The 12,623-nt window shown below is 46.9% G+C and overlaps 1 protein-coding gene across 1 annotated transcript in view; it reads left to right on the plus strand.

Annotated features, from left to right (window-relative positions):
- Positions 1 to 12,623, plus strand: part of hspg2 (heparan sulfate proteoglycan 2) — an 85,991-nt gene that overhangs the window by 47,415 nt on the left and 25,953 nt on the right. Inside the window, 14 exon segments of the mRNA XM_053424676.1 lie at positions 9 to 182; positions 477 to 656; positions 747 to 865; positions 953 to 1,064; positions 1,692 to 1,805; positions 1,992 to 2,119; positions 2,292 to 2,378; positions 7,147 to 7,217; positions 7,385 to 7,449; positions 7,541 to 7,681; positions 7,809 to 8,000; positions 12,021 to 12,113; positions 12,187 to 12,279; positions 12,375 to 12,605. Of these exon segments, the coding sequence (XP_053280651.1) occupies positions 9 to 182; positions 477 to 656; positions 747 to 865; positions 953 to 1,064; positions 1,692 to 1,805; positions 1,992 to 2,119; positions 2,292 to 2,378; positions 7,147 to 7,217; positions 7,385 to 7,449; positions 7,541 to 7,681; positions 7,809 to 8,000; positions 12,021 to 12,113; positions 12,187 to 12,279; positions 12,375 to 12,605 (1,800 nt within the window).

The following is a 12,623-nucleotide window of genomic DNA, read 5'->3' on the forward strand; positions in this document are numbered from 1 at the left end:
TCTCTCAGGTGCGTGGAGGATCGAGCGTGCAGCTCTTCTCCCTCTCCAACAGCGCCAACACTAACACTATCTCTGAAGGCATCACCCAGCGAGGCTTCTCTGAGATTGTGTACCGCTCCTTCTCCAGCATCCCCAGTGACGTCTACTTCTGGGTGCTTCCTGAGAGCTTCAGGGGAGACAAGGTGGGAGAAAGCAACAAAGCACATGGCCGCAGATAAGAGGGGAAAATAACCGCCTAGAGTTAGTCAGGCGAGAACTCTCTGCCCTCTCTGTCCCACTCAGTCATGTCTCAGCATGTTGTCAAGTGAAATGCACTCTCCAACTCAGCGAGCCTCCTTTGAACCTCACGCTTCAATTCTCTGCCAAACCCAACATGGAGGTCTTGTGACTTCCCCCTCACTATCATAGGGGTGAAATACCTTTCCACTATTCAGCTCTGTTAAGATGAGCTTCTCTTCTCATCACGCTGCTTCCAGGTGACGGCCTATGGCGGAGAGCTTCGCTACGCGGTGCGCTTCGCCCCGTACCAGCGCTCGCAGATGATTGACGGTCAGCCGGACGTGGTTCTCCAGGGTAACGGCATCTTCCTGGAGCACTACTCCCAGATAAAGCCCCTCCCACGCGTCCAGCAGACCATCACCGTGACCTTCAGAGAGGTGGGTTTCATTCCAGGGCCCTCAAGCTAGAAGGTGAATCCTCACAATGCCTGATTGGTACTAACTTTTCTCTCTGTCTTTGGCTGAAAGTCTGCGTGGCGTCGTGCTGATGGGCAGCCGTGCACTCGTGAGCACCTCCTGATGGCGCTGGCTGACATCAGCCTCTTTATGATCAGGGCCTCCTACGCAGAAAAGATGGACGAGAGCAGGTACGGAGTCAACACACATCGTGTACCTCAAAATAAACCCAGGAGTGTACCATTTAATGATGTGTGTGTCTCTTTTGTGTTAAATAGTATCTCAGACATCAAGATGGACGTCGCTGTTCCTCACTCCACGGGTAATGACCGTGCTCTGGAGGTGGAGGAGTGCGCCTGCCCTCAGGGATACCGAGGACCCTCCTGCCAGGTACAGATCTCAGAGAAGCAGTTCAGAATCTTGACGTACACTTACTTTACCCAGAGTCAGTTGCTGCAGAGTTTCTCTCGGCAGCCCCGTTAGTAGAGATTCCTTGGTGAGGCCTCTGGGTAAGCAGGGAATACAGCAGGAGATTATCTGGAGGATTCACCCCGAGCAAGGGGGCATGTTGATGCTGTTTCTAACACGTGATGGACACAAAAAGAATGTCAAGGAGTCTGGAGATTCCTGTTTTATTGTGAAGGCGTCTGTAGAGAGAATCTCCTGCTGGTTTCTTTGTCTGAAAACAGCCACTGTCTTCATCAAAGAGTTAAAGCTAGCTCAGTTGTCATGCTGATTAAAACTGAGAATTTGGTAAAACCTCAAGTAAAAGCGAGTAATTGAATGTTGTTATTTTATTCCTGAGGTCATGTATGAACTTCCGTGCCCTCGTTTAGTTTAGCTTTCTGAGAAAGGACAAATGTAAATACAGCTTTGCCTCGGCTTGTAAAGGGAAGAAAGTCTTTTTTCCATTCCAGGCTCTTGATGATAATTGCAGTCTGTCTCCCGGCTGCTCCGGTCTGTTCCTCTTTGTCGTCACTTGTCTCTCACCTGAGGTGTTTTTCCGTGTGGTTGCAGGAGTGTGATGAAGGCTACACGCGGACCAGCTCCGGTCTGTACCTGGGCACGTGTGAGAGATGCGACTGCAACGGTCACGCCGCCGGCTGTGACCTAGAGACCGGCAGGTGTCTGGTAGGTTTGATGCTTCTTCTCCTTCCCTCTCTGTCACTTCTGTTCCAGAACGTGGTTTGATCTCTGTTGAGGAATGCACTCGTGGATTCTTGGCTAAGTTCAACATGTTGGCAAACACACCGTCGCAGTATTTTCAACTGTTTCATGGATCTCACCTCTTCTCTTCTTGTCCCCCCCGACTAAAAGCAATGTCTCCACAACACTGACGGGCCACGGTGTGAACGCTGTCAGTCTGGATTCTATGGAAACCCTGTTACAGGCGGTGCTCAGGCCTGCCAGCCCTGCCCCTGCCCTGGAACCACAACCAGCAACCAGTGAGTTCATGTCTAAAAGTCATTCAGAGTAAGGTTGAGTCAGATTTATTCAGATGACCAATGCACAAACTATTCTAATTACTGCTGCTTTTGAAAAAAAAGAAAAGAAGCTGGTCAATCCCTTTACTTGAGAGGATCATAATAACCAGACATCCAACCTCTGTCGCCGCAGATTCTCCCAAACCTGTCACCTGGAGTCCGACGGTCAGCCGACCTGTGACACCTGCCCCCAAGGATACACGGGCCGACGCTGTGAAAGGTAAATCCCCTTCCTTCTCTTCCTGCTTTTCCCTTTTTCCACTCTGTCCACCTCAGGGCGCTCTGGACGCTGTTCAGTGTGTGGGGGGTTACCGAGCGGCTCGGTTGGCAGGGGCTGGCACCGGCACCAACTGGGTTCCCTCAGAGGAAATCGATAAAACAAGCATGTCTGTGGTTTGCATCTCGCTTGTTTGTTTTCTAAGGCCATTGTGTTTGAGTGGTGTCAGTGGAGGGAAGGGAGACGCAAATTCTGTGCCACCCATTCTGATGTAAATATGTAGTTGTGTACTGTAGTCTTGTTTTTCCCACATCTGCTGTTGGATGTTGTTTTATTCTCTGGTAGAATAATGCGTATTTGTTATAATGATAAGGGTTCTTCCGTGGTTCTGAGAATGTCTTCACTCCGATTGTGTTTGTAGAGCAGAAAGAAGAAGATGCTCTATCTTCTAGAGGCTTTGACATGAGTTGGGTTAAACTTTTGCTTCTTTCAACCTTTTGCTCTCTCAGTGATTTCCCTCTGCTTCAGCTTTGCGCTTTGCTGGTTGTGATGTTTTTTAAGGTGTTGGCTCACATGATTTCTGTCTGTGCACAGACCAAATGTGTTTTCTGGGATTTTTTCTACAACATAAATGTAGACGTGGCATTTATGAGGAGTCCTGTCTGGCTAATGAATCTTTGCCGCCCTGAGGGGCAAAGATGAGAAAGGTGACTTTGGGTGAAAAGAAAGTTATCAATGGTTTATTATTTGAAGGTGTCTGGCTGCATCATACCTGATTCTGCTGTTTTGACATTAAGAGAGGAGAAGCCCTCTGCAGACAGTTGTGGCGACCCGTTCCTGGAGAAGCTGACCGAGGGCTTCCTGCCAGTGGGATGCGGAACTGAAGCAGTGTTTAATTTCAGTTGGGAGAAAGAGATAATACCCTATGGCAGTGGAGATGACGAGGATGATGGTGATGATGACATGTACTTCATATCGCCTGTAACCACGGTCATCCCTACAAGGACGTTATTGTCTACCGCCACTATCCGTCGCACCCCCCAATCCACAATCGGAGTGGGGACCGTCTCAGTCACCTCAAGTAGATCAACGTCCAGACTCCCACCACGCTTCACACCCAGCCTCGAGAGCAGACACACCAGCTTTCAGCGCCTGCTCCGGATCCACCTGAACACCTTTAACCAGCGCCTGAGCATGCTGGAAAGCAACACGCTCGATATGAAGGAGAGCATTCGCAGCATTCACGACCAGCAGGGTCATCTCAGCTCCCAGCTGAAGGAGCTCATCTCCATCCAGTCGGACGGGGAGAAGAACAAGAAGGTTGGTGAGCTGGAGATCGGCTACACGGACATGGGCACCCGTCTGAGCAGACTTGAGGGAAGGCTGGAAATTCTTATCGACGGCTTCACTGCCCTGGCTCAGGAGATGAACAAGATGAAACGTGTAAGACACGTCGCTCGGTCGCCCCAGGAAAGGCGGGCTCTGCCTTCACTCTCCCTCGCACTCCCGTTGTACTCAACATCCCCGCGTCCTGTCAGAAATACACCAACAGAAACACCACTCTCCCATAGAGCCACAGTGTCCAAAAGCATACCCACCCCAGGCCTCCCAGTAAACTCTGCTCATCATAGAGGGAGAAAACTCAAACCAGCAGCCCCCAAGAAGTCTGATACACAAACTACGAAACTCCGATCAGTCACGAGGTCACCGACAAGTCAAGTCTCAACGAGCTCTGCAAAAAAGTCAAAGACGACCTCAAGCAAACCAAGGACTTCTTCTAAAGTCAAACCGAAAGCTACGCTGAGGCCTGAAACCAAAAGGCCAGAGGGCAGGAGAATAGCTGTGACAGCTAAACATGTTTCCCAGCCAAACCAAACACGATCAAAGAAAGTCAAAGACGAGGCAACAATCACGAAATTTCAACTGGAGCCCCCGCCTCACAAATCCAAGTCAGCTGGAGTTCCTCAGCTGCGTAAACAATCTGACCAGGCCAACAAAAAGGACTCTGCACTGCCCATTAAAAACAACCGACGTGATAAGGTGTTCAGATCAGATGCACCAGTTCCAAAGACAGTTCCGGAGAGTGGGAAGTCTTCTAAGGGAGATTCAAAGATTTCCTCAGAGTCACAGAGAAGTAAATTGAAACAACACGAGAGAAAGCTGCGCAACTCGTACAACTTGGCCTCACGCAAGTCAAAGAATTCTATTCAGGTCACAACAACAACCACGAAGCCGACCGTGTCTACTACTGCAAAGAAGTCTCGAACAAAAGTAAAAACAACAACCACTGCTCAAACCAAGGTTACTACCGGGAAGAAGAAGGTTACCACAACAGCAAAGAGGAAATCCACTCCCTCCAAAACCAAGTCTGCTGCTACCGCGAAGAAAGTAGCCAAGAAACTGCAGCAGAAGAAGACGGCACACCCTCGTTCTGGTATCTTGGATCTGCTGCGGCTGTTGAAAGGAGATACAAAGTCTTCGAAGCACAAAACGAATCAAGACGGTTCTCTTCATGTTGTCCTGGGAAGGCTGGCCATCCCGATCAAAATCATTCCCGACGACTAGGGAACAACGTTTGGTCTTTCGTTATTTTATAGTTTTCTATTGTTTATATCTGATCCTTATATTTATGTTACTACTACCAAGAAAATTCGACTTTATGAAGTGACTGATTTTTTTACACTCGTTTAACCGCAGTGGGACCTTCCAGATGTTTTAATGTTATCCTGATGTGTTCACTTTAGTATTTTTGTCTAAATGGCTATTGAGGTATGTTTGTTATGAGAAAATAACTGATGGACAAGATTCTTCCATGAAGAGATAGTTCTGCATTGGTGCCTCTCATATGCAAACATCCACGTTATAGCCAGACTACCTCAAGTTTGACCCGTTTCTTTGTTAGATTGTATTTATAATCTCACGCACATCATCCCTGTTTCCTGTATTCACATGGGTATGTCTCCAGTACACGTTCTGTAACCTTACACCTTCATATCACCCTGCGTTTCTGGAGATAAGATCATATTATTTGCGAAATACGCACAGTTTTTTTATGCTTAATAATGAAATCAGTTAGATCTAAAAATCTTCTATGTGTTAGGTTGGTTAAACCACTCAATATAATTCATAGAGATCGTGCCAGGATTCAACGGGAAAAAAGAACCAGTACATTTATAGACAAGACAAACAATCTAACTCTCTTCCAGTTTCCCCAGAAAGTAAACTTCATACTTATTTTGTTATTCGTATACATGTATTTTGAAAAGAATAAAGACTCACAAACGTACTTTTTTATCTGTGCTATTAATCCAGGGATGGTGATGTAATGTCAGTCCACCCGTTCAGTCCAGTTTTAGGAGTGCTAGACATTCATTGCCCCCAGAGGATGAAACCTACTGACTTCATGAGACTTTAATATTTTAATGAAATATCTGACCTTTCCAGAAAAAGTCTTCTGTAAAGATGGTCATGACATTTGCTAGATATTCCTGTAAGTTAAATGAAGCCCTGACTGTTCGTGCAGCACCATCAGCAGGGCAAAGTTAACATTTTCCCTAAATGACTTAATAAAAGAGACACGTCCATCAATCATAGCCTGGGAAGCAGAAATCAGTTTTGCAAATCTCATCGTCTGTTGACCATGACATTTTCCAGAAATGTTCAGGTATTTCTTATTTACCTAATGATAAAATGGCCCAGCTTTGTTACAACTAAGCAACAGCTGCATTCATCTGTTGGGGACCATGAACGTTCATAACTCTTGTCGTAATATGGACAGCAAATAGATATATACATTGACCTAGTCATATCTTATATATGATTTTAATTGTTTATTTTATTGTGTTGTACCACATTGTTTGAGATGTTTTGCTTATAATGAGCTGTATGACTATTGGCATTTTTAAGACCACATGTATTTTCTGTTTCCATATGTAACAAGTTATTATCTTTAAATCTATAAAACAACAACCTTAGAAACTACTCTGCATCTCAGGCATTAGTTTAATTGGGACTTTCCAAAGTGAGTTCATTGCACGGAAGTCTTCTTTGTCGGCCGTTGACCCTCGGGACCGGGACAGCTGAGGTAAGACCGACGGCAGCCTGCACAGATCTGCTGTTGGATGAAGCCCTGTGCTCTGGTGGCAGCGGCGTTGTTAGCTTGGGTTTGGAGGCAAATGGCTTTTTGCTGTGTCACAGTATCAAGAATAAAACTTTCCTCTTCAGCTGCTTAGCATCTTGATCTGTGGCTCGTTGTAGCAGCTCTGCTCTCTTCTGCTTTGTCCTGATATCAGCTTGGGTATTTGTTAGGTTGTTTTTTTTGTAAAAAAAACAACAGAAAACCTGGTGATGTTTTCCGATTCTCTGTTGATGTCGACGCAGGGTGTTTCAGCTGTAGAGATGGAATCAACATCTGAGACATGTTGAATGTTTTGGCAGCAGCTATACTTCATCCATCTCCCGTGCAAGCAGCGTTTTGTCATCTGTTTTTCTCTGGGAAAAATCTGTTTGTATATTACAAGAGCTGGGGGGGTGTGATTTCCAGGTCAAGTCCATATCAGACCCGTCTTTGTTGAAGAAATATGTACGTGTCCCTTTTGTTCTTGCTTGAGGTCTGTCTTGGGTAAAGAAGACTCCCTAAACAGTATAAATCATCAAATGTATCACCTCTCGCAGACTTCCCAGCTTCCTGCCTCATTGTTCTTTGAGTATAAACCTGTATCCTCCTCGACTGGAAATATTTACTCAAACGAAATCTCTATTTGTATTTCAGATGTGCCGCAGGATACACTGGCAACCCACAGCTTGGACAGATATGTACAGTTGGCAACAATGGCAACAATGGTACATTTGCTGTTTTGATCCGTGAAAATTACTGATGTTGTTCCATCTTCTGGGCTGTCCTTCATCCTAACAAGATATTCCTTTCATTTCATTGATCTGGATTTAGCAACGTGTCTTTCACTAGTGGGTTGTAAACTCAAACTCTCTGCTCTGCTGCCCCGTGACAGATAAATGCTATAGCTGTGACCAAAGAGGACAGGAAAGCTGCATTGGAGGCGTGTGCCGCTGCAAGGTGAGCCAACAACCAACAACCCAACACAAACTCTGTGGTTGTGCGTCCTCACATCGACTTGTATCTCACTCCGCCTGACGCTGTCTTACAGATGAACACTGAAGGTCCGTCGTGCTCCAGCTGCAAAGCCGGAACCTTCCACCTCGGCCATGAAAACAAAGATGGCTGCCTGTCCTGCTTCTGCATGGGCGTCACTCAGCAGTGCTCCAGCTCCACTTACTACAGAGACCTGGTGGGTAATTGACTCAAGTTTGCTCTGGATAAAGCAGCTATGCCGGCGAAACAGCATTTGAGTTACAGAGAGAAAAACGTATCTGGTCATGGAAGGTTGATTGTGTTTTTAAAATGTGCTCTTGCAGGTGTCCTCAGTTTTCACTCCAGGGAACTTCCAGGACTTCGGTCTGGTGAACCGTCAGCGCACCAGCCGCATCTCTACCGGCTTCACCGTGGAGGTTTCCACTGAAGGCACTCAGCTGTCCTACTCCAACTTTGACTACCTGGGACAGGAGCCCCACTACTGGCAGCTTCCAGGGGTCTACCAGGGAGACAAGGTCAGTACCGAAGAGCAAACACAGCAGCTGATTCAGTGGAAGCAGCCGAAGCAGGAGCACAAACCCCTCAGTGCTGCACTGCAGAGGGTTGAGCTGCCCTCACCAGAAACCTGTAGACCGATCTGCTTCTCTGACTGACTCCACTTCGCTGCTTTTTCTCTTTTCAACATTCTGCCAATGTTCCATTTCAAGCTGATTTCTGCAGTTGTCTTTCTCTGTCTCTTTCTGTGTGCAATTTCAGTTTTTCCTTTAATTCTGTCATGAAGTTGTGCGTCGATTTCCAGGCCTCAGCATCCACATACATGGCATAATTTGTACGTGTGTGTGTTTGCCTCTTTCTCTCTTTATAGAAAAATCCTTACTTAACTCGAACCAAACGAGGGGAACAGGTAAAGAGATGTCGGTCAGCGGTGGTCATGTTGTACGGTGTTGTTTGGCATGTTTGAAGTAATTGTTGAAGTGGCATCTTTAATATACTGTTTTTTGAGGCATGGTCCTTTAACAGCAGTTTTTGCAGTTCTCAGCGAGGCCCTGTTTTAGGTTTGACTGCCTTCTGCAATCATTTGCAGCCTGATCCGCGTCACATGAGCCATGTAAATGGGTTGATCGTTAAATGGTCCATTTAAGAGCTTCACACAGTTTAACTCTGCTCGAATAACGGCACCACACCGCTCCCGAATACCATCAGCTCGCTGGGAAGGAAAGTGATCAAAGAGCTTGTTTCATCCACATCAATAGAGTGACTCGTACTTGCCAGAGGAGCAGCTGAGGAAGGATGCTTCCATTTGGAGCCTGATGTCCTCACAGCGTAAAGACACCCACAGATCCAAGAGGGCTCGCCAGGTACTTGGTTTGAACTGCACTGTAGTGAAGGCAGTTCCTCACCCGTCTAATCAGAGTAACTGAGGCACAGTGTGTCTGCTAACACACTCAGAGACTGTGGACATGTATAAAAAGAAAAAGGTTCATGGAAACGGCAGCATGGAGAGTCACGTCGGTTTGATGAGCGGGGGGGATGGGGGGGCATGAATCGTGTGGATTTGCATGTGTGTGAATCCCAAAGATCTGTTGTTGGCATGAAAAGTCGAGGATTTAAATATTTCTTTGGTTTAATCCCATCGAGAACAATTTAAATGATCCGAAACATTAACTTTTTATTTAAAGCATCTACGTTACTACATTGCATGGAAACACATTTTCGGATTTCAGACGTAACCATCCGACATTATACTTTATCTCCGGTACCTTCCCGCCCCTCCCAGGGTGATGTCAGACAGCTGGATGATGACGTCTGGGCGCTCTTCCCTGACTTCTCCAATAGACGAGCAGGTTCCCCTCCCTTCTCCTCCTCCTCCTCCTCTTCTTCTTCTTCTCGGGTCCCTACTTCCTCCTCCTCCTCCTCCTCTTCGTCCTCTCGATGGTCGTTGCGTAACCAGAGCCCCCCTTCTCCTCCGTCTGGTATCTCCTCCCCAGTTAGGCCAACCAGACCCCAGCCCTACTCCCCAGGCTACGCTCCTCACCTGCAGGTACACTGTGTCAGAGAGTGTGGGAAGATCACAGATTGTTTATGAGCCCCCCCTTTCTTTTTGTTGTCGTGCTTTGCTCATATCGGTGACTTCTCCTGTTTCTCTTTGGGGTCCGACTCTGCTGCGGATCCACAGAGCAAGAACAGAGTGAGCAAGACTTCTGCTAGCGCTTCTACGGACAGCGGCAAGGTAGATGGTGGCATGACGGAGTGATTTACCTGAATCCCAGGTATACCGGAGTGGTATACCTGGGATTAACAACCGTCCGGAAATATGTGATCACAAGTGGACAGCGCTAAGTTTGTCTGAATACAGCCGCCATTAAAACACAACCTGAATCTGTGATCGGCTCTCACTTCCCTGCTCTATATGCAAATAATCTTGTTTTTACCCAGTTTGAGTTTACAGACGTGTTCGATGATGATAATGTGTGTGTTGGTGAGAGAGAGAGAGAGAGAGAGAGAAAGAGTCAAAGAGAGCGAGCGAAGTCAGGAGGGACTGAATGAATGAACGTGTGCAGCTATGAAGAAAGATTTTTACCAATTCAAGAGAAGTGAATGTCACCATGTGCTGGTCAGAGTTGTTATTGCAGCGACATTTGGACCCTGAGAAGCATAAAAATAAGTTTAAACTGTAGCAGGTCACAATGGAATGTGGCCACACAGATCTCAGACCATCTCTGAATGTGGTTTGATTGATCCACTCTTCAGACTTGTGTGTTCAGACCTGAACTCAGCGCTGCTCACTTGTGATTGGATCACTCAGGACAGAAGTGAATAGCAGGGCAGTGTTGGCACATACACTTGATGGTGGAATAAGTTAATAAACCACAGCTTGTCCTCAGTTTGTTCAGGGGCAGTTAATATTTAGTTTCACAAACTCAGATTTTGATCTACTGAAGTAATGCGGAACAGTTTTGAGTGGAGTGTTCACGTAATGCCAGTGATGGACTGGGTGGTACTTTCCAGACAAACTCCCACTGCGCTGTCCCTGTAATCAACCACTTGAGACGGACCTTGTCTCTCATTACATCAAACTGTCATTTTCACCTTATCGTCAGTGGGAGCTGTTGTTTGAGTCGTCCGATGACTTGTACACGTTTGTCCTGAGAGTCTTATCTTCCTCTGTCTGCTCACATTCTCGTCTCGCTGCCTCTGTCTCTTCCTCTGTGGCTTACTCTCTCTTGTGCCGTCTCCTTCCTCCTCTGCCTCTTCAGTACGCTCTGGTCTTCAAAGGTTTCAGCTTGCACCAGGACGATCTGCTCTACTGGCAGCTCCCAGCGCAGTTCACGGGGGAAAAGGTAACTGTGGAAAGACTTGAGGCCGTGTGTCCCCTCCTGACCCCTGGTCACAGAAATAACACACCTGTGTTGTCCTCCATTCTCCTGCAGTCCTCATCATCATCATACTCCCTCCTCTTCAGTCCCTCACATGTCCACACTCATATGCCCTTCACTGCTTTTACTGCCCTTTACTTTTACTACCTCTACTTGACTTCTTCTACTACATTCCTCCATGTAAAAAAAAGAGAAAAGCGCTTTTGCCATGTCAAGTATAGCCCTTTTTTTTGTACACAAACAATTAAAATGACAAGTATCCCATAATGCACTTGGGGTTTTCTTGTCAGTAATTTACGCCAGGAAAGGAAATAAACTGGCGGAAGTAATATTTTCTTTTGTGTATTTAAATGATGCTGTGAAGTAGCATAGAATCATGAGAGTTGCTGTCTTATCCCAGTTGATCCCAGGTATTTACTGGGAGCTCTCCTCCACTTTCAAACAAACACACCTGGTGATTAAATCCAGTAGGAACACGGAGTAAAGCAGTTTCATGTTAAAAATCTGTGTTTCTTCAAAGCTAACACAGGATGTCCTGGAGGGGCTGTTACCTGAGCTGCTGTTTCTGTCAACTGAAGACGTCCTATGACTTCTTCATGTGCTTAAAATATACAGAGCGCATTGTAAAAATGTGTCTTAAAACTAGGTAACAAGTAATGATGACACATGTGACACGTTTCACAGGCGACTAAATAAAAGGGTCTGCTATTTATGGATTTCTCTAAGTTTGAAAAGAACAAAAGAACAGAACAAAGACTTTGAGTCATCCAGTATTTTACTTCTATAAAGTTAGTGGACTTGAAGAGACGTTAAAAATGGGCGTCGACGCCGCAGAAGCAAACAGCAAACGACTGTTTTCACAAAGTAAACCTCCCGTGTGAAATGGGTGGAATTTCCCTTTAAGTGCATTCACCACACTGGGTTCCAGTGACTGTGAATCACAGCAGCCTTTTAAAAGCGTAACTCGCACACGTTGAGAAAACATCAATGTTTTCTTAGCTCCTTCACGTCTCTGCCGTCGACAGGAGATGACGATACCAGAAAGAAGGCGTGGCCATTGACAACCATCTGTTGATGTTTATGTTTCATCGTGGGAACGGCAGCTCTGTTTGACCTGGCGTGAGATCTGAAGCCTGTCCCCTGTGAACCCTGTTTTAGGTCGGTTCCTACGGTGGTAAACTCAAATACACCATCTCCTACGTGGCCGGGCCTGGAGGGACACTGCTCGACGACGCCGACGTCCAGATTATCGTGAGTATTCGCCCTCGTGCTGATCCTCTCTGGATTTGAAGCTTTGACTCACCTGCCGCCTTCGTTCCTTCAGGGTAACGACATCACTCTGGTGGCTCGTCAGCCGTGGCAGAGGAGGCAGCAGGGCAGCAGAGAGACCCACCGGTTTGAGATCTTCTTCAGAGAGGTGAGTGGCCTGTGACCTCCTGACTCCTCGTCCTCCTCGGGAAGGAGACGTTTTCTTCCAGAATAGCCACCGTCCTCTTCTTCTTCTTCCTGCAGGAACACTGGAATCGTCCTGATGGCATGCCTGCAACCCGCGAGCACCTGATGATGGTTTTGGCCGATCTGGATGACGTCCTCATACGAGCGTCGTACTCCACCGAGATGCGATCCTCCAGCATCTCTGAGATCAGCATGGAAGTGGCCGTGCCCAACTTCAGCGGCTTGGCTCAGGCCCTCGAGGTGGAGCAGTGCCGCTGCCCACCTGGATACCAGGGGCTGTCCTGCCAGGTAATTAATTATCACCAC

Source organism: Pleuronectes platessa, chromosome 6 (genome assembly GCF_947347685.1).
Source record: "Pleuronectes platessa chromosome 6, fPlePla1.1, whole genome shotgun sequence".
In the NCBI taxonomy this organism is placed as follows: domain Eukaryota; kingdom Metazoa; phylum Chordata; class Actinopteri; order Pleuronectiformes; family Pleuronectidae; genus Pleuronectes; species Pleuronectes platessa.